Here is a 22927-nt window from a genome sequence, read left to right on the forward strand (position 1 = left end):
ACTACACCTTGTATCGTTGGAACCTCCAATTCTATTCAGGACATGCCCACATCTCCTTACAATGAACCAGGGACAAGTCCAACATCCGGATCCAACATCTCTCAAATTATCGGCTTGGCTCCTGAGTTCAGAGAGTTCCAGAATCTAGATCTTCCACAGGAATGCAGAGTCGTTCTAGCCCGGGCCCGGGCTGAAAGTACTAATAAGACATATTCCCTTGAGTGGAAAAGGTTCTGTTTGTGGTGTAGGACTCAGAAATTGCATCCGTTCACTTCTACTCCAGCACAAATTCTGCCCTATTTGCTCCACCTAGCCAATTCAGGGCTGGCACACGCTTCAATAAAAGTCCATCTAGCGGCCATCTCCAGGTTTAGACGGTCTTCGTGTGGCGCTTCACTATGGACCAACAGACTGGTCAAGCAGTTTCTGAAGGGATTATTCAGAACTTTCCCTCCAGTACGAGTGTCACCACCTACATGGCAACTAAATGTGGTACTAGCTCAACTAATGAAACACCCGTTCGAGCCAATTCACAAAACAGATCTTAAATATTTGTCATGGAAAACAGCTCTACTACTGGCGCTCACGTCAGCAAGGAGAGTGAGTGAACTGCAGGCTTTCTCTGTGCAAGACCCTTTTATCCAGTTCAAGAATGACAAGGTCATTTTAAGGACTAATCCAAAATTTATACCTAAGGTTCCGTCCTCTTTCCATCTTAATGAACCTATTGTCCTGAGATCTTTCTTCCCAAATCCATCATCTGCGGCTGAAAGATCTCTACACTCATTGGACCTCAAACGATGTCTCAAGTTCTATATACACAGGACAGAGCAATTTCGGAAGTCCAACCAATTGTTTGTGGCATTTAGTAGGCCCAGGAAAGGCCTAGCATTGACAAAACAAAGCATTTCCAGATGGATTTCAGCGGCCATCGCATTCTGTCACCAACAGGCGGGCCATCCTCTGCCTTCAAAGGTTCGAGCACACTCCACTAGAGCGGTAGCCACATCCATGGCGCTCTTTGCTGGGGTACCCATTGTCGACATCTGCAGAGCGGCGACATGGAAGACGCCGCATACGTTCACCAAGCACTACTGCTTGGATTCTGAACTTATGAAGGATGCAGCAGTAGGACAGGCTGTCCTACGTCATCTATTTCATTAGAGGTGAGCCTTCTTCCTATCATCCCACCTTCCAGGTAATTTATCGCACATTTCTTATCAGGTTGTGAGTATCATGTAAACTGTGTAACAACTTATGATAAGTTTATTATGTCTTTCAAGATGTATGTGAGAAATGTGCTCATTATTGCTTGCTATTCTGATTCAGGCATGTGAATCTATGAAAGATACCCATAATACTGGATAAGAAATGCGTTACTTACCTGTAACAGCAGTTATCCAGTATTGGTATCTTTCATAGATTCACATGCAACCCACCCGCCTCCCCTGGAAGGGCTCACCTAAGTCTTCTCAGTAGGTACTACTTGGCACGGTGCTTACGAAAATCTGAGGGACAAGGGCTCCTTCCAGGAAGGTCAGGAGGGTGATGAGGGCTGATTGGCTACTGGCCAAAGTTTGGTCCTTTTTACATAAGGACCTAGATAGGCTACTAAGGTGAGGCCTCTGGCCTAGTACTAAGTATATGTCCATGTGACATTACTATAATTATTTACCGGGGACTCCCACCCCGACGACGGGGAATGATTCAGGCATGTGAATCTATGAAAGATACCAATACTGGATAACTGCTGTTACAGGTAAGTAACGCATTTCTTATTAAGGGATGTATACATTACATGATTACCTTAATATTCACAATCCAGACACTTTGAGTTTTATTTCTCAATATTCATAGGTTCGCCAAGCGAGATGTTTTTGATCTGCTGGGTTGCGTTGTGTGGAATTAGTATGGCAAAATATACACTGCAAAGAATAATATGCTATTATTAGGTTTATTATCTAGTTATTTTTTAGGAGAAAACATTGACGCTGCCTCCTGTTTTTAGTGAGAAACGCTTTGCTACGTACTAACCGTGTTTTAGAAGGTAACGATCAAATTGCAATACTGCATCTGTATTCTGTTTTCATGGGACCGAAGCAAATACTTCTTGGCAATGACTGGGATTGATCCTATAGAAACAAGGTATAATGAGGCTAAAGTTCTAGGAGCGGTTAAATTAAAACAGTCCTATTTAGAAGGTTCTGTTTTTTAAAGGAACCATCATGATAACAGAGCCATTCTCGAATAGTACCTTATGATTGAATAGGTTTTCTTTCCCAGTGCAGGTAGACGGAAAGGGGCATGGATGACCTCCTATTCCTCGATATTTATCTATACAGGATAGAGAAAACGTAAATGTAGTTAGTCAAGATTTCCTGCTCGATGTTTTGCACATTCTAGGCGATGTAATTAACTTAAGGCGTTACGGTTGCGTGTTACTTCACTGAAACGTTAGATGAGACGGGTTTTTTATTTCTTCGCCTTGTGTTTTATATAACCATGGTGTCCCCGCCTTCTATTTTGGTTAATAATAGATAAGGTCGAATTGGCCTTCTACATTTAATCGCTTTCTTTAACCTTGTCTTTTCCGGGGATAAACTACAAGAGGCGTGCGCGATGTCCCTCTAGGTATTGCCTCATATATATAATAAAATACTATCTCTATTTATGCAGACCTATTGTTTCCGAACTGCATGGTCTCTCACCTGTTTACGTACGCTCGCGTGGCCTTGAATGGGGGTCTACTGCGGTGTCATGTTTCCTTCGGCGATTGTCCTTTTTATATTTATCTAAATGGCGCGAGTCTTTAGTTAATTGATCTCTCCGCCTATTCTGTGTTGACGTAGTGGGGTTACGGTGGCTCCTGGATGTCAATTTCAGTCGCGCCTCCGCTATCGAAATAAAGGATGGACTATGGCGGTGGCCATATTAGAGTGTAGTATTAGTTCAACTCTATAGATCAGGAAGAAAGACTATATATCATGTATTTTTACCCCATCATCGCCACCACACAAGATTCTTTTATTTAATTATTATTTAACTAGGTAATTTATTTGTTTTGGAGTCAAATTGCGTTATATAATGACTATACACGGTTGTTGTTCCTTTTCTATACCTTATAGTCAATTACAAAGTTCTAACATTATCCTTTAGGATTGGAATTAATTACAAGATTATCTTTAGTTACAACAAATTTTCATTTTACTTCCTATGCATAAATCAGAAGAAGTGTATGTATATTCAAGTTGCTATATATTTTGACTACCTATTTCCTACTTTTAGTTACTTTCATCAGTTTAATTACCTATTTGTCTTAGTTTAGTTTCATGGAATTCAGCGATTTTATAGGCGATCTTACTTAGAGGTCTCTAGCTTGCTATAGACTACCTATTTAGATGTTATATTTAATTGCATTCTCCCAAGGTATTTCATTGTTCAAACCTTTGGGGTATGACGCCAGACGAAAAATCCAATATACCTCGCGTTTTTTCCGGAATTGCTCTGTGTTTACGATGTTAACATGGTTACAGTTTTCTATAATGTACCATCGTATATCCGTGTGTTTATGTTGGGAATCTAGATAATGCTTCACCAATGGTGCAGTTGTTTTTTCGTACGGATTGCCGAGCGGTGTTCGGTCAATCTTGTTGCAAGGGATCTGGATGTTTCTCCTACATATCCTAGCCCACATGGGCATAGGAGCAGGTAGATTATGTTCTTACTTTTACAGTTAGACATTTTTGTTGGTTTGATGGTGAAACCCTGATAGTCAATCTTGGGGCCCACTATGGCTGAAGTACACGCTACACACGAATTACATGTGTAGGTACCTGTCACTGGTGTAGTACCATCTATAGTTCTCTGAGATATTGGGTGATTCTCTGTGAACCTAGAGTGAGATACTATATCTTTGATGTTTTTATTTCTTCTCTGGGCAAAGATAGGTTTCGGCAATTTATTTTCATTTTCCGAGCTGCTATTTAAGATATGCCAGTTTGTCATTATGATATGCCTCACTGTGTTATTTAAGGTGGAGTGCCTTGTTATGCATATTAGTTGGTTTTTGTTCTGTTTAGTTTTTGGTGTTAACAGGGAGTCCCTATCATAAAAACGCGCCCGCTTGAATGATGTTCGGATCAACCTATGGGGATATCCCCTAGTTAGAAATTTCTCTTTGAGGACCTTAGCTTGTGTATCGTAATCACTGATGTTTGAGCAATTACGTCTCAGACGGAGAAATTGGCTGAAAGGGATTCCTTCTTTTTGCGCCCGAGGATGGTAACTATCAAAATGTAGTAAGGTGTTACGTGCTGTGGGCTTTGTAAATAAATTTACTTCCAGCATGCCATTGTTATGTCTTATATAGATATCCAGAAATTCCACCTGTTGAGTACTACTATGTGATGTAAACCGCAGGTTACTATCACATAGATTTAACCATTGCAAGAATTCGTCTAATTTCTGTTCTGTGTCTGTCCAAATAAAGAAGATGTCATCAATGAATCTGGACCACTTGGTCACAGATTCAAAGAATGGCGCCATTTCGTTATCAATATGTATCATTTCGAATTGTCATATATATATTGGCTACTGATGGAGCAAGAGATGCTCCCATACTCACCCCTTTGGTTTGTTTATATAGGTCATTGCCAAACTCAAAGGTGTTTTCTGTAAGGACTATTTCAAGGGCCTGAATTAAAAAGTCTTTTGGGCATGGTACTTGGTAGGTGTCAATAAACCAATCCACTGCCTGGATGGCTTTATCCTGAGGGATATTACTATATAAAGCCTCCACATCCAGAGTTACCAAAATGTTGGTATCTGGATTGAAGGGAAGATGTTGTACTTTGTTGATTATAGCCATGGTATCTCTGGTGTATGCTGGAGTATTTGCTATATGTGGTCTTAGCAAGGCATCCACATATTTCGATAAAGGTTCCGTGAGGGACCCTATTGTGGAAACGATTGGTCTATAGGGGGGATCTACCGTATCCTTGTGGATTTTAGGTATACTATATAATATTTGTGCCCTGACCTAGGAACTATCTAGCAGCATCAGGGGGTCCCTTTTGTTACATATTATACTCCATCTTATTGGCCAGGAGAGAGATCTGCAAGAGGTGGAAAGAATTGCCGCCTCCGACACTTTTAGACTGGCGAACCTCAGTCTTACAAGTCTCCAAGCTCGATCTGGCAAGATCTGGGAACCGTAACAAAAGGTCATTTTGGCATTTGCTTAAGTGGAATTGATTAACCGGGTTTTTTCTTCCCCCCGGGTCCAATGATTATGCTGCTATGGTTTATATCTCCTGTTTTTTTTTTGCCTTTACTGTGGATAGTCTCCGTGGAATTATGGCAGCACTGTCCACGCTTATATGGTTTTGTAGAGCTGGTCTTGGAAGAAGCCTTTTATTCGCTGAAGGGTGTGGGTCAAGAAACAGTTGTAACCCTTGCCAGTTATAAACTGAGACCGCGAAGGGGATCCGGTAGACCTGTTATACACTTAAACATGGTGTAAATGAGGAAAAAAAAAAAAAAAAAAGAATGTTTCAGAAATACAGTGACGAAAAGGAACTTTCATAGGTGCGGTAGCTTCAGTGATGTATTAAAGTGTTTTAGGGAAATGTATGTGCGATTGTGTATATTTGTCTATCTCTGTATATAGATAGAACTTAAAATAACCTGCAGAAAAAAGTTATTTTCCTGGCTCAAAACGTACAACACACTTGAATTTCACCAGTTATTGTTTGTGGGGCAAACAATACCTTCTGACATCCCCTTGCACGGTGCATGACATCATTGTTAACATAACTTTCGAAATTACTGATATCTCTGCTCGTCCATTTTGTGTCAAGAGTTGGTGCAGGTAATTGTGTTTTTATGTGAAGTATTACTTTGAGTTTTGTTTGTTTTATTCTTTTAAGATTTTTTTTTTGCTTATATATTTTTTTTTTGCAACTTCTTTCTTCTGAACCCATCATGGTTTTTTTGTGTTGTGATTTATTTTTTGGGCAACTACCACATTGTTTGTGTTTTAGTTTGTGTCTTGTGATATGTACAATTAAGTACTTTTCAGTTTTTTGGGCATGATAATTTAGTCAACTCTTTGTGTGCTTTCTGTTTTGCTTTTGATGATGATGATCATGATTTTACCCTGTTGTGTTTTTTTGTGTGTTGAATCTGCAACTTTTGTTTTCTACAATCAGCCTGTTTCTCAGTGAAATTCTTTACCAGCCCCAGCTGCACTTAACCTTTGGCTACCCGGTGTGTTGTGTGAGGGCAGGGCACTACCCTCCCCACTTGGCACAAAACTCCACTGCACATAGCATCAGCCATGCAAAGCCGGCTTGTGGGTAAGGCTTGGATTGTGACCAAACCTGTGTCTACCACCCTACACCCTTTAGCCTGTGGCCAGGCCCTGCACCATAACCATCTGCCCGAGGTTAACCCCTGTTATGGACACTCGGTTAACTTGAACTCGTCACCTGAAGTAACTGTACCTCACACCCTCGCAAATCAGTTTCGTCATCAATTATGTAATTTCACATGTTGCTGTGATATCAATAGTTCCTAGAACATTTCATGAGTATTGTAATATGTGAGGTCATAAGCATTGTATGACGAGGGTGCAAGTTAGTCACTTTAGGTACAGAGTTATAGTTATGTGAGATAGATATAACTGGTGAATTTCAGTGGTTTTGTTTGTTTAAAGTGATATGTTCTGACTGACATTTTCATCTAATTATGACTTTGCATTAACCTTTGGTTTTTTTTCCAGCGAATATCCACTTATTTTAAATGCAAAGTAAGATATTACCAAATCTAACGACAGTATCACTTTAACCTGTTATTTTCAGTGAATTTCTAGTTTAAAAAAAAACCAAAAACATAGTAATATTACGATACATTATGCCAACCCCACACCACATATGGCATTTGCAGTTTTCTTTTGCTCCCTCCGTTGGGAGCAATTCTGTGTTTCCCTACCCGCGAGAAGGCAGGCAGGGAAACGTTTGTGCTCACTATCGGTGAGGGCACGTAACAGTTCCTGTTTTGCGGAGCACACTGTGCAAGCCATGGACACTGGGATGGATCCCTGGAGCCATGCAATGGCTTGGAGAGGGACGCTGTTTGCCCCCTCCCTTTTTAAATATTGACTCGTGGGAATGAGGTGCCCCGGGCCTCAGAGGCCAAAGGAGGAGTGCCATGCTCCCCCCTCCCCTTTAATTAAATATCCTGCCTCGGGGATGGGTTCCCAGGGCCTTAATGAGGACTTGCCACCTCCCCTAATAATCAGATTGTGCTACCCACCAACCCCAGAGATTGTTTTTTTTTTTATCACCAGAACCTGCACTTTTTAAAATGAACAGATTTGCGTATCCACTGCAAATTTGTGGTAAAATATAAATTATACATTTTTCCAGGACTGGAACTCAGTCCCCAAGTCTTAAGATGGCTATTTCAACATCCTTGTTCGCAACCAGTTGGACTCAATCACATTTTCGAGCCTTACTTTCTCAAAAACTACTGAACTGGTTTACAACAAGTCACAAAAAGCATTCTTTCTAGATCAAGATCTAGCTATCTGCCAAATTTGATGTAATTCCGTTCATCAGTTTTTGTGGTATTGCAGGTCAATTTTCCTATGGAAAAATGAATGAGGAAAGCATAGTTTGCAAACTCCACCCCCCCCCCCCCCCCACCTCCCTTGACCCTTTTTTCCTCCGCCCCCTGAATTTTTCTATGAAGGAGCAGAGATGCATGGGTAAACCACAAAATGCTTTTCCTATGGAAACCTAGACCTACCTATAACTACCCGGTGGTGACCGCCACTGGGCTATGTGCGTAGGTGAAATGTTTAGTAGCAATGTAATGTTCTAAACTCTAAAAACAAGACATTCACCAGATATTTTTTTTTTAACAGATTTTATTGGCTGTAAAGAAAAAAAACCATACCATGCATAGCTCTGCCATCCAGAGTCAAATGCCCTCATCAATGCAACAACATCAACGGTAGCCATTTTCCACAATGATGCATATTAGCCAGTGTACAGAAACCAAGGCATAGACCTCCCTACCCTCCCACAACCCCTCCCCCCCACGTGCCGCTACCTGCCCCACATAAACAAATCAGATCGTAAATGAAGCATGCCAAGTACACCAAAGCACAAACAACAACATTGCGGTTGGCAACATATCAGATAGTCGGGAAAACAGAGTCTTCAGGCGGTGGGTCCAGCTCCAGTCCCCGATAGTCCGCCCGCCTCTTCCAAATTTTGAAGTGCTTTCGGGGGCAGCCCCTTGCAAGAAAGATAGGTAGTTCGAGCCCTATGCAGAAGTCCAGCCCAGCCTTCCAGGATTGTGCAATGTCCCTTTAGGCCAGCGTGAGTCCCAATAGAAGTAGGTGACGCTTATAACTATTGCCCCCCACCCCCGCCATAACATGTAGCAGGGCCAACTTAGGGTCCCTCTGAAGCACCCAGGCCAGAACCTCACTGAGACATCGGAACAATCCATCCCAAAATCCCCTCAGCGCCCCACAATCCCAGACCGTGTGTAGCAGTGTGCCTACCTCCGTCCCGCACCGAAGACAGTCGGAAGACGCCACCAAGCCCGCCCTCCACAAGCGCTGCCGGGTATAATATGTGCGATGTAGGTATCTGAATTGGATGAGCCTCAAACGTGTAGATATTGCCGCCCCTCTGTGACCCTCCAGCGCCTCCACCCAATCCTGTTCCCAGGCAGTTTTAAGTCTTTGCAAGTCCGAGGAGCAATGCCGCACCAGAGTCTGGTAGATGCGTGACAACTTCTTATCCGGTAGGTCCCCCATAAAGAGTTTCGCTTCCAACGGACAGAACTCAGGGAGTCGCTCCAGCCCCGCCAAGTATGGCGTCAGGGCGTGTCAAAACTGGAGATACTTAAAGAACTGGGTTCGAGGCATTCCAAACTCATCCCGCAAGCTGTCAAACGACTTGAGGACGCACCCCGACATAACATCTCCTAAAGTAGAGATGCCGATCGCGTCCCAGCCCCGGAAGTCCAGCAGTCTGTCCAACTGGGGCAGCCGGCCATTGGGCTACAGCGGTGTCTCCTGGGTAAGAACGTTCCACCAGCTCATCCTATGGAGGGCCTGCCGCCACACCTGAAAGACCACCTGCGTGATAGCGGGAAGGGACTTCCTGAGCGGTGCAGAGTACAAGAGCGTGTGCACGGACGCGTTGACCATCAAGGCCCTCTCAACCGCGTACGCCGGATCCCCCCTATCTCCATACCACCAGTCATTTAAGACTAAGAGGTGGGACGCCTGATAGTACGAAAGCACGTCAGAGGTGGCCAGGCCCCCAGTGTATGTCGAGAGGAAGCACATCCGCAGAGCTACCCGCGCCGCACCCCCCTCCCATAGGAACTCGCTCAGTGCCGAGTTAAGGCGCCGGAACCAACAGGGCGAGATCGGACATTCACCAGTTTTAGTTTTCTGAAGTAACTATAACCGGCGTCCCCGCCATGCACAGTTTTCTCATCAATAATTTAATTGCAAATGTTGTAGTGATATTATCAATTATATCATAGATGACATAAGTAATAAAATATGCGGGGGTAAATAGCAGTGCATGGCGAGGACACGAGTTACACTTTTTCAGGATCCTCCGTGGGCTCACAGCAAAATAAAAATAACTTTTTGTCCCCACCATCCTTGCAAAGTAAGAGCCAGTGCTTGCTTATACTTCTGAGCGTCATGGACGTGGGGAGAGAAGTTTTGAAAGAGCCACCTGCAGGTCAATGACACCTAGGGTACAAAAGAAATATAAAGACTCTTTGAAGGGCACTAACACTTTCTTTAATAGCCATCCGAGCGCACTTATTTGATTGATGGGAGGGAAAACACCCCAGGATTGGCTGGAGTACCCTAATATTGCCCTAAGAGCGCAGTGAATTCAGAGTTCCAGATCTCTACCGTTACTATCTAGTAGCGCAATTACATTTTACCCATCACTGGTACCATCTTGACGCTAGGCTCCAATTCCTTAAGCCTGGGAGCTCGCAGATTCACCCCAATCTGCTAGAAACACTTCTACTACATGGGCTACCCAGAAATGTCTCGTATATTCAAACGATTGCAACAACATGGCTGGGCATGGATAAAACTTAAATGATATCTTAGTTCGAACACCTTTATTCACCACACATTCCTTAATTGAATAATCCATGCTTATCCGTCACAACGGAAACACTCACCAGAAAAACACTTCTTACCTGCTGCATACAAAAAATTAGCGAAATGTTTAATGAGTCTGGATTACACCTCGGTCTCATCTCTCCATGAGGGATGCAATGTCATGCAGATGGATACATTCATCCTACATAGTGTGCTCCGAGCTGCGTTCCCCACTGCCCCCCTTGAACCACCAGAGTTTCCCTACTGTCACAGGTAATCAAGACCCATGATGGACCCATCTGGTATCTAGACTTTACCATGCAGCATCCAGGATGAAATCCATCACTGACAGGGGTTCGAGGGCGGCCTGGGAAAAACTTGGGCTTCCCTTTGCCTGACAAAATGTGGTTGTACTGTTGTGAGCAGACCAAACTAGTTTCAAATAACCACGGCACAAATTATTACATTTTAAGTACTTGCATTGATCATATTCCACACCACATCTTCTATCCAAATTCGATTCCACCAAATCCCATAACTGTCCTAGATGCACCTCAAGACAATGCAGATTTTTAACATTCAGCCGGGAATTGTGAGCATATACTGGCATATTGGGAGGAGGTATTCCACATCCAATCACAGATAGAAATAGAGCTAGACCCTTCTCCACCTACAGCCCTTTTACCAACGGGAATTCGGCAGTATGCTGAAATTGTGTTACTACTAGCTAAGCGGTGGATATCTTGCATTGGGGAGCATCATCCCACCCTACAGTCAAACGCTGGATGCAGGACCTGGTTAACTGTGACAATGCCAGTGACATATATGCCTCGCTCCAACCTCCTTCATCCAGACCTAAAAACATCTGGCAGCCCCTGAGAAGGTACTTACAGATGTTTCCACTTGAGAGCAGAAACCATTCTCCCAGTTTGACGCCAATGACGTAACTGGATGATCATCCAAATTCACTATGATTACAAACCCGTTAACAAATAGACGTGACGACACAGACATAGGTTACCTTTACCCTGCTCATGCAAATGGCAAGCATGCTGTCATTATTTAGTTTAATACATTACAATACGGCCATCTTGTATCCCACATTGTATATTAAGAAGATGCCGGTGATGAACTGTGTAGCAAATTACAGTCATATATTAGTCAAAAGCTATGTGATTTAAGTGCAGCTCTGTTCCCTTTTTTTTCAGTGAGACCATTTCTATCTTATTGACTCCTATATATAATATGTTTTATTCCTGTGCATAGTCGACGTGCCAGTTGCTGTTAACCATACGCCCAAATAGTTGTGTTGAACTATAATACGCCCAAATAGTTGTGTTGAACTATATCCTATCTTTAACTGTCCTATGCTCCAGTATTGGGTGGGCTTATTTTTTGATTTTCGAAAAATCATCACCTTGGTTTTAACTGCATTTGCATGTATTTTGTTGTCTAGGTTATATTTATACAGTTTATCCAAGGTGTGAGGCTTGCCTATTTTAGTGTGATCAATGATAACCAAATCGTCCACAAACTGTTGAATCACGTGAATACCAAGTCTCAGTGCAAACCCATTGGATATCATTAGTGTACTTCCCATATCGTCAGTATAGAGATTACGTAGAATTCGGGCCAAGATGCAGCCCTGTATCAAGTCTTTTTTTTAAATTTTTTTTTATTGAAAACACTCAAACGAAATCATAAACACATACAATAATACACTGGGTCACATCATGGCTCACAATACAATAATGGACGTCTTCCATCAATAAAATCACTACACAAATTGCAACACGGGTGTTCAAGGGTCCTCCGACATTACCGGATCAGCCGGCTCCACAGGAGGAGCCCAAATGTCCCCCCTATATGCATTCCAGGGCCCCCAGATTTTACCCCACTTCTTAGGTCTCCCTCTGGCAACATACACCGCCCGCTCCCTGAACATACACCAGTCCAAGTCCTCCATCCATTTCCCAATAGTAGGCGGTCTATTCGCCCCCCATAATTGTGCTAGATTACGTTTGGCAAAACCACATGCCAGCGTGGCCCACACCCTCCCATGGGACGGAAGGTCAGTCGGATCCCAAACATTTGGAAGGCACCACCTCGCATACAACTCAAAGCTCACTCCCCACACCTGTCGTACCTTAGCATGAATAGCGGACCGGTATCCCCGGATAAATGCACAATCCCATAACATATGAAAAAAGGTTCCGACCTCGCCACAGCCTCTTCTGCACTCATCACTCGCAGCCAAACCCATTCGGACCATCCGTGGACCAGTAACATAGCAACGATGTAAAATCTTTAATTGAACCAACCGGAGTCTCATCGAAACTGCAACGACTCTCGGAGAGGCCACAGCCTCCCTCCAGTCCTCATCATCCAAAATCAGGCCTTCGGCTGTCCATTGTTCTCTGAGAACCACCAGCGGATCCTCCGTATGATTAACTAGTTTCTTATAAATCAAGGAGATCGTCTTCGTCGGGAGATGACCGTCCAACACTCGATCCTCCAAGGGGGAAGCCTCAGGGAGCGTCTCCACCCGGGGAATACCTGCTAATAACGCATGTCGAATCTGAAGGTAACGAAACCTCACTCCCTTGCAGTTGATACCATTCCTGCAAGGTTTCAAACGGAAGGATACCATCTCTCCCCCAGAGATCCCCTACTCTGGAAATACCAATGAGGTCCCATTTATCGAAACCCTTGGACTTCCATAAACTACCCAGACATTCCGAACTCCAGAGAGGTGTAGCCAGAGTTATCTTATCCTCCCATTTAAGGGAGCAGTTGGCCTCGTGCCAGATTTGAACAGCCACCGCCGTGGGCCCCACCAGGGGAAACCGGCCCCGCCGAGCATAGAGCGCCCTAGTAAACTCCCAAAGAAGCTGTCTCTGGAGAGACTCGACTTCTCTGAAATACGACGGGGGAACCGAGTCCATTGAGTTCTGAAGCGCATACAAAAACCGGGGAGAGCCATCTTGAACAGGACAGCACGACCGAGCAGGGACAGCGGAAGCGACTTCCACCGGGCCACGTCGCGCCGGAGCCGGACAAGAGGTGGCAACAGGTTGGTGGAGTACCTCTTCCAAGGAGATGTAAATGCCTAAATACTTAAATCCTTCTGTTTCCGGCCTAACCGGGCAACCCGAAGGAACCACTTGGGGATCCCCACTTAAAACAAAAAGAACCGACTTCGTCCAGTTAATGGTGAAGCCGGAATATCCACCAAACACCGCCAGAATGTCCAAAAATGCCATGAGGGAGGTTCGGGGGCAGGTCAGGTACAACAGTATATCATCCGCATATAGCGATATCTTGTCCTCCCACTCTGAAGTCCACCTGAGCCCCCTAATCGACCTGTCCCAACGGACCCAAGCCGGGAGCGGCTCATGTGCCAATGCAAACAGCAGCGGGGAAAGAGGACATCCCTGTCTGGTGCCCCTCTCCAGCGCAAAATCAGCCGACCTATGATTATTGACAACCACTCGAGCCAGTGGACCCGAATATAGGAGGCAGACCCAAGAAACAAACTCCGGGCCAAGGCCCAAATTAACCAAGACGGCAAAGAGATAGGGCCATTCCACCCTCTCAAATGCCATGGTAGCATCCAAGGACAACAGGACCGTCGGCTCATGTATTTGCGAAGCCCCCCCCGAGAACCCCATGCAGTCTAAGCAGATTAAGAGCCGTATTTCGGCGAGGCATAAAACCTGACTGATCCGGGTGGATCAACGCCGTAATGACCTTTGCGAGACGTGTCACCAACAATTTCGCCAAGACTTTCGGCTCAGCATTCAACAAGGAGATCGGGCGGTATGAAGAGCACTCGGTCTTCGGCTTACCGTCTTTATGTAGGACTATGATATTTGCGACCTGCTGATCATATGGAAGCTGACCCCTATCCCTACGCTCCACAAACATATCCCGGACGAAGGGGGCCAACTTATTCGCATTCACTTTATAGAGCTCAACCGTCCATTAGGACCGGAAGCCTTGCCGGAGCGGACTCCTCTGATCGTCTGTGCCACTTCGTCGTTTGTCAGGGGGGAGTCAAGGAACTCCCGATCCTCTTCCGAAAGGGTAGGCATCGGGATGTCCCGGATCAAGTCCGCATTCTCCGACTCTGAGTAAAAACATTCCACCGCTTACACCTGCTTATAATAACCCGCAACGCATCCACAATCCCCTGCGGGTCCGTAATCTTATCAGACCCGGCGGGCTGCAGCTCCGGTACCAACCGCGATGCCCAATCCCCCTTCTCCAACCAGGCAATCAGCTTCCCGGCCTTATCCCCGTGCTTGTACACCCTACTCTGGGTATTCGTCAATTGTGATTTCGCACTATCACGAGCCAGGCTCCGGTACTCATCCTTAAGGAGGTGCAAACGATGTAGTCCCTCCGCCGCGGAGGCACGCGATACCTCCCGCTCCAGGGCAAGCAACTCCGATTCCACCCTGTATCAAGTCTTGATTTATTCAGTTCAGAAAATTTTATTGATAAATGTAAATTGAAATTGTACAAAGTAAGGATAAATAAGCAAAGAGAAAAACATGCAATGAAATAAATGAAATAATCATTTGAAAGAAAAATGATTAGAAAAAGTTGAAAAACAATCTAAGTATAACCAGCAATATTAAATTACATAGCAATTTAATACATATGATAGACAGAAAGACAATAGAACCTATAATAATGAGAATGAATATACCAACTAAAGGAACCTATGGAGGTTTAGCAACTTCTTGTTGTAAAGGGGTTTGAGACCAGGAACGACCAGCACACATATCAAAAAATGATGTGACTGGATCCCACAATTGTTTTCTCTTTGGGGCCAGAGTAAGTGGATATACAAACGTTGTGTCTAATCTATGGTTATAACATATAGCATACCACCACGCCTGATAGGAGAGTTTAGTAAGATCCTTCCATGCCTTGGTAATTTGTTGAAAGGCTACTGCAAGAAGTAAGTCAATTATTTTTATGCTGTAGGGGCAGTGTTCCCATATAGGGGAAGTACTTCCTAAAAAAATGTGCGATATATGGAAAGGGTGTCTAGAAGAGAAAATAGTATTAATTTGGGACCATACCTTGACCCAAAACGTGTGAACCGGAGCACATTCAAAAAGCAGGTGCAGCAAGTCTGCATGAGGTGTGGAGCAGGTCCAACAGGTATCTGAAGTATCAGAATATCTTTTGCTGAGGGCAAGTGGTGAGAATAAGAGTTGGTTGTAAATAAAAAACAAAGTCTGAGTAGTGTTTGCAGCCCTGGAAGATTTCCGTAATTTTAGCTATATCTTGTCCCATAACACAATAGGCCATGAAAAACCGAAATCTACCTCCCACGCTTCTTCTACCATGGTTTTTGCACGTGACGGTGCTGGTGCATGAAGAAGAGCATAAATCTTGGATGCCTTGGTGCCCCTAAGTCAGAGGTCTTCAAGTGATAGGTGTGTGATTCCTGTATGCAAGCAATATCCGCATTAAGTTTGGCTAAGTGTGTTAAGACTCTTTGTCTCTTTATAGGGGAGTGCAAACCTCTAACGTTCCAGGATATAACTTTTAAAGGCATACAAAAAGACAGTAATTGTGTATTAAAAGCTGGTTAAAGCAAATCATCAATAAAATGATGAAATGATTACGCACTTGTATAGCGCACGACTGCCCGTAGGCATCTCGGCGCTTGTACGAATACCGCCGAGGAACCCTTCCTGGCCTTTCCCTGTGAGGAGCCCACTCCTAGGCACCCCCAAGGTGAAGTCAGGCATCCTTAGCGTTGTTGGGGCCTTGGTAGAGATTAAGCAAGTTATTGCCCAGAGGTGCAGAATGGGACTCATGATTAGAATAGGCACGAGGCGAGAATTATCAGGTCTGAGGAAATTGAGCCAGAGACCCGCCGAGGCGGGAATTGAACCCTGGTCCCGGCTAGACAACTGCATCAGGGTCTGCCGCTCTAACCATTGAGCCACACTTCTCTACTTCAACAGATAAGACCCAAGAATAATTATAGGATAGTCAACACAATGCAGTAAAAGTGAATGACAAAAAATCCTTAAATTGAATATATACCTAAAATACTGAATAAAACATAATCTTGAAATAAAGGAACTAGAGATAAGCAAGAAATGGCATTCAAAACTGTAGCTGAAAAAATAAACTGCAATCAAGAACAATTAAACTGCATGTAAATACGAATGATTGGTAATAAGAGAAGAAGAAGAAAAAGAGGGGAAAAAAGAGATAACAAAAAGGCGTCCAGTGAGAGACATGAAAAATAGGAAGACCAGAAGAAAAGGTAAGACCAAAAGGAAGATCAAAGAGGATAAGCAAGAAAAGAAAGAGGCATAGAAAGAAAATACGAAAGGGGAAACATAACTTGCGTAACATCCATGACATGTACGGGGAGGGAGGATGGAGGCCACAGAGAACTATGACGAGTCCGAAACTCGTGGGGGAAGGCGGGAAGGAAAAGCGACTCAGCAGACTCCAAGGATGAAATGACGGGAAATAGCACGTGGGAAGAAAATCTATATAAATGGAAACAAGAACAACGAATAAAAAACAATGAAAATCAGGAAATAAAACTAGATATCATCATGAAACATTTCCTAGATGCTAACAGTCAAAAACAGCAACTACAGGATTAACATGACCATGTATCAGTTGAGTGAGATGTAAATGCAACATCCATCACAGTTGTAGTATGAGAATAAAGAAAGCTCTTCAGCTTCAATGGGTTGTCGTAAGTGGTGGTTTTTGTTGTTGAGTCACCTTGAAAAGGCAGGGGTGGAATAAACCAAAACGTGCTCCCAGCGAACGAAGTTGAGGACGAAGAGATAAAAATTTCTTCCGTCGGTCAGCGATAGATTTTGCATAATCCTGTGAGAAAAAAAGAGGATTTCCCGACCATGTAATTCGCTTCATGGCTCTAGCAGCTGATAGAATTTTAAGCAGGTCGGTATACTCTAGGAAATAGATGATAATGCCCCTTGGTTTCCTAGCAGCGGAAGTGGACAACGCACCAGGAGGAGGACCTAGTCGATGTGCCCTCTGTATGTTAAGAGTAGTGCTATATGGCAATTGAAGAACTTTTGGTAGGAAAGACTTGAAAAATACAGGGAGGTCAGAGCCTTCTGTTCCTTCTGGAAGGCCATAAATTCGAAGGTTGTTTCTTTTATTCCTGTTTTCTAAATTTTCGATTTGCTTATGCAGAGCTGAAACCTGTGCACATAGCGGATCAACTTTGGAGACCGAAGAGCTCCGAGAAGAAACCTCCTGTTCCAATTGAGTGACACGTCCATCCACGCTCAACCATTTCTCAGAGATCATTTGAAGTGTGGATTTAGTCTCCTCAATAAAAGGGCGCAATGCCCTTATCTCTTCCAATAAGATGTCCATGGTGACCGTATTGGGCTGCTTAGGAGGAGAAGGAGGATCTTTTTTTAATCTTTTGGCGGTACCTTTAGTAGCGGAAGACACTGATGGAGTCGATAGTTTTTGTAAACTTTTAGGTGATGACTCAAGTGAATCCTCCATTGTGAGACACTGATATCTTGAGCTTGTATGTATTATATAAATTTGCGTGAGGAAAGGGAAGGCTTATGCAAATCTTTAGATAACCTGCCCATCAACAAAGTAAATGATTCAAAAAAGTATAAATGAAAAGCACTAGAAATGCAAAAACCACAGCTTAAATGACAGTATACATAGGCATAAACTTAAGGAAGTAAATCTAGCTAAAAAAATAGCCTAAACACACATGCGTGAAATATGGCGGTCAAGGCAATAAGTCGGAACTGAGATACAAATGCCACTTGTTCATAGACAGTGAATTCAAATGCCTAACATGCAGATATTGTTAGTACGGTGAAACCACGGCATGGTACAAAAATTAGTCAAAATGCGTATGACCAATGCTTAAGCTAAAACTATAGGAGAGAAAGGGAGAAACTTGCGTACATTTGACAAAGTCTTTAAGCAGAACGTCCCAATTCAATAAAATAATACAATACGCAGCCTATGACAGAATATAAAAAGTCCAAGTAGTTGAAGGGCATTTAAGCAGGTAGATATGTTAAAACGCCATCCTTGTTTGAGAAAAAGGAGGAAGTGCCAGAGGTCGAAAAAAAAAAAGAATTAAGGATAAGCATCAAATGCAGAGTACAAATAGGTAATCCAGTAGAGCCAGAGTTTATATGTGTATAACCAGCATAACACCAGCAAAAACCTGAGGCAGCGCATTAAAAATGAGGAAATGTTAATTAAGTAATGTCATCAGCAACATGTGGGGAGCCACACTGTAAAACAGGCTATTATGGTAACAATGTGGGAAATGGCCGCATCTGCCCACGTGAAAAGTCACAGCATGAGGCGTTTTATGTTTGGCAGGCACAGAGTGAGAAAAGACACCAAGTTGGGGCGCAGGAGTTAGGGAAAAGCAGCAATGGTGAAGCGCTCAACACAAAACATGAAAATGCCGGAATACCGCTAAGAGCCGAGCTCCATCAGCGGGTCCAGTAAAATGGCGGCCACATCTTCACAGAATAAATCGTAGCGTGTGGCGTTTCAGTAGCGGCAGGCAGAAAAGAGTAACAGTCAGCAAATTAAGGCATAGAAGCAAGGGGGAAGCGGCACTGAAGAAACTTCAAGCAGAGCGCATGGGAATACCAGAATGCCGCTTGGAGCGGAGCTCCGTCAGCGGGATCCGGAAAATGGCGGCCACGTCCTCATCAGGCTCCGCTTCACACTCAAGTCGAAGAAGCAGTCAGCCGCGACGTGAGAAGTCCCTGCAAAGGGGTCTCTTCGGTGCTTCAAGGCTTCCCACAGCTTTTCCCAGAGACCAGCATCGTTAGTAGAGAGGAGTCACGCCAAGCCGTCCGCCGTCACCGCCTCCCGGGAGAGTCACGGAAACACCGCCAACTTCTGCGGGCTCAAGCCACGCCCCTATCAAGTCTTGATTTATATCCATTTGTTGAGTCACTTTCTCGCTGATTCCTAACTTAACTTGTAATCCGTTGTCTGAGTACAAAGAGATTATTGCTTTGAGTAAAGATTGTGAGGTACTCCGACTCTTATGCTTTGACCATCGTCGATTGTGAATCTACTCTACCAAAAGCTGCAGAATAGGCCACAAAGCATCCAAACAGCAGGAGGGCAGCATTAAGCAATGTATCTTTTGTGATAAGGCTACAACATTGTCCAAAGTGGGAGATTTTTTCTAAATCCTGTCTGGTAAAATGGTATTAGTTTTTCCTAATTAGCCCGTTCCGCAAGTTCAACCAGTAGTATCTTGGTGCATGCTTTTTCTTCCTCGGCCAGCCGAGCAATCAGACAATAGTTGGCTGGATCAGTGTTGGTACCTTTCTTACATACTGGATGGAGAATGGACCCTCTCCATGATTCTGGTACCACTGATGAAGTGTAAAGTGGAGTTACCACTTAGTCCAAAACTCAATGTCTGCTTTAAATAGTAAACCTGGGAGACCATTTGACCCTGGTACTCCATCTTCTCTCATTGATTGCAAAGCCTTTTTTTCCACTTCAGCCTTGGTAATAATTGTTTGGTCCACTGTTATTTTACTTAATGTTTTCTTATTGAGTGTATTGCATCATGTTATCTGCATGCAGGCCCGGCACATAATCCACTGCGCCTCTGTAACTCTGTTCCCTCACTTAATTAAATGGTTTATTTATCATATTGACATAGCCCCAAAACCGTACCTGGTTATTTTGCCTCAACACCTCAACAAAGAGAAGAGATGCGTTTATTGGGCCTCTATGCGTTCTGTTTTTTTCTGCCCAAAGCATGGCTCGGTATTGTTTGCTTATTTAAGCACTAATTCCAACCTTTCGATCTTTCTGTGTTTTCTAAGTCTTCTTGATGCTGCCCTCGTGGCTGTTTTGCATCTTTTTACTCTTATGGTATACCAAGGATTTGTTTTTTTTCTATTAAATCTGTTTGCGTTTTGCCTTCCTTTATGCTTTAATTTTAAACACTTGTGTAGTGAGGATACTATGTTGGACCATGTTCCTGGGAATTGGTGTTCTTTAGTTCAGTGTTAATCCTGTTCCATGTGTAAATTGGGTTTAATACAATACTGGATGCATTTTGAGTTTTAATAATTGTCTTCGTTTTCTGTCTTTTGCTTCCAAGCACATTTAAACCGTTGTTTGTATGTTTTCGAAGGCATTTTTTTTACCGGAAAAGAAAATATTGTCTTGTATTGCTGTTTAAGCTTTATTATTACTTCTGTTTTAGATTGCCCAAAAACTCCAGATACTCCACATTGTGACACTGGATCGTCTACGAACAAAGGGCGGTTGATGGCATTGAAAAAACAGTTGGATATAGAGTTGAAGGTCAAACAGGGAGCCGAGAACATGATTCAGACATATTCCAATGGACCCTCAAAGGTAAGACTTGACTGATGTGTTGAAATACGTATTTTCCAGTTTGTGTTATCAACATTGTCGTGTTGTTGTGTGTTTATGTCGTCATTTAGTAAATTAATGAGCAGTAGAAATTGTTTAAAATTTCCATAAAGGAAAAAAGCACTTTTAATAAGCAGATAACAAAATTACGTATGGAAGTGGTGGATATGAATGAATCCTTTCATATAACAAAGACTGTTTGACAAAGAAAAATAAAGTGTGAATACAATAGGACAAAGTATTGGGATTGGTGTTTACTGGGAAACAGCAAATCAAGCACTACTCTGTAACAAGCATTTACAATGCAACGGTTTCGCCTTTACAAAAGTTAGAGCTATTGGCATTGCTCATGACATTATTTTTAGCTATGTTCTTTTTAAAAAACATAAATAAATGCATTGTCATTTACAATGCCAATAGCAGGGCAGGAGAGCAAGCACAAGTCTGCAAATGTAAAGGATGCTTGAAAGCCAGTACTGGCTGATGGAGTCACTTGAAAACAATTTTTTGGGGGAGGTATTGAAAGGTGACCTGATGAGCTGTGAAGTGTGTGCTTTTAATGGACAGTTATAAAAAAAATTCCACTAGGTACAGTCTTCACATTACTCAGATCTATATTTTGGAAACACTTTTTATCTTCAACATAAATCTTTTTGTGCACTTTGTGGCAGCCTATCTTATAGTGTGTGTAATGCTTAACTTAATGACATACATATTCAAGGTTCTTTCTATCACAGGCTGGGACCTCGTACCACTAAAAACACACAAGTCACTATTCTCCCTGCACCAAACAGAATTAAACTCTGTAGCTATATGGTTGCATACACAGATATCTGCAGCGATTGCATTAACCACTAAAGGCTTCACAATGGTAAATAGTGCATCTCTCACTGGTTAGTTTACCCGACAAATATTTTTTTTATTTAAGGTATGTGTTCTTTTATATGCATTAACTTGAAGGTGAAAGACCAACAAAATAGTTACAGATTATTTTCTTCTTTTTAGCCACGCCTTTGATCCTGCCCCTCATGCTCGCTGGTCCCACCACCCAACGGACTCAGGATGACAGTTCCTCTACTTTATTTTAATGGACTTTGACTGCTGTGTATAACATAAGAAATACTAAAAAAATCAGTATGTCAACATTTGCAGAGGGCCATTCAGACCCTCCAGCATTTCGCGATTCATGAAAAAAATCGCGAAATCAGCTGGCAAGCACGACGGGCGCGGTATTTACCAAACTGCCTGCGAAAAAAACACTCTCCCGGTAGGCATGAAAAAATGATGCCATTTTATTGGCTGTGAGCCCATACGTCACCCCGTATTAGCTGCCTGCTTCCTCGATTTTTTACAATAGTTATAAGAGGAGCGAGAAAAGCAAAGTATCGCTTCTCTTCTCTCCATGGTTGCAGGCTCGACTGGAAATAATGTAAAAAATGAGGATTCCAGCCCCGGGACGTGAGGGGTGCGCAGATAAGGAAAAGGACTGTCTTTTCCTTCTTGCGCACCGAATTCACTGACTGCCTCTGATCTGCCGCTTCAACTGCCCTCCCCCCTTTCTTTCTTCCTCCCTTTTCTTCCCTCTTTGTCTAGCAGCTTCTCTCTGACTGAAAATCCTGACTTCAGAAACGGTTCTCCCCCTCTCTTTTGTTCGTTCGTTGATTTGTCCCCTTGTGAAATGGATCCAAAAAAGAAAAACATTGTAATTGACGTCTTTTTAAGATATTTTACAATTCCAAAGCAGTGCTTGAAATGGATAAATAGAAGTGCAGGTACTCTGTAACAGAGTACCTGCTTGTTTCTGAGAAGTGCTTCGAGGGGTGCCCTCACCTCACCAGCAGTGTGGACAATGAAGGCCTTTTGTGTTCAGTCCGGTGTCCGTTCACGCACGGCAGGAGGCCTGTTCATGGGAGCAACCTCTCCCCTTCAATCCAAACTCGTTCACGCCTGCGGCGTAGCTCTCAATAACGTAGCGGGTGGTGGCACCGTGTCCAGAGGTGTGAGGAACCCACTTCACCACTCTTATGTATGTCTATCTTTCACTACCAAACCGAGTGACCCATTTGCCCGTGTCCCATTAAGGGCCGGGGCATTATTGCCACTTAACTGTTCTCACCCTTCTCGGTTTTTACTTTCTTTGAAAACAAACCTCCGAACCAAGAATAACCAAAGAGTGAAAATGCTCTCCAAACTGTTTTACATAATCTCCCTCTTGAAAGTCCCGAATGTTGCTGAACGTGGCAAATAACCTGCTATAACGTGTACTTGTAAGCACTATACGGAACAAGAACCACTATTTCCAAATTTGATTGATTCCAGTTAACCAACCACTAA

General features: G+C 43.3%; 1 protein-coding gene across 2 annotated transcripts in view; it reads left to right on the forward strand.

The window, feature by feature from the left end:
• Positions 1–22927, forward strand: part of PKN2 (protein kinase N2) — a 454984-nt gene that overhangs the window by 167098 nt on the left and 264959 nt on the right. For both annotated transcript variants that reach the window (XM_078645957.1, XM_078645968.1), the window contains exon 3: positions 20421–20575. In XM_078645957.1, the coding sequence (XP_078502083.1) occupies positions 20421–20575 (155 nt within the window). The remainder of the gene's footprint in view (positions 1–20420; positions 20576–22927) is intronic.

The sequence above is a fragment of the Lissotriton helveticus genome, chromosome 1_1 (genome assembly GCF_964261635.1).
Source record: "Lissotriton helveticus chromosome 1_1, aLisHel1.1, whole genome shotgun sequence".
Taxonomy (NCBI): Eukaryota; Metazoa; Chordata; class Amphibia; order Caudata; family Salamandridae; genus Lissotriton; species Lissotriton helveticus.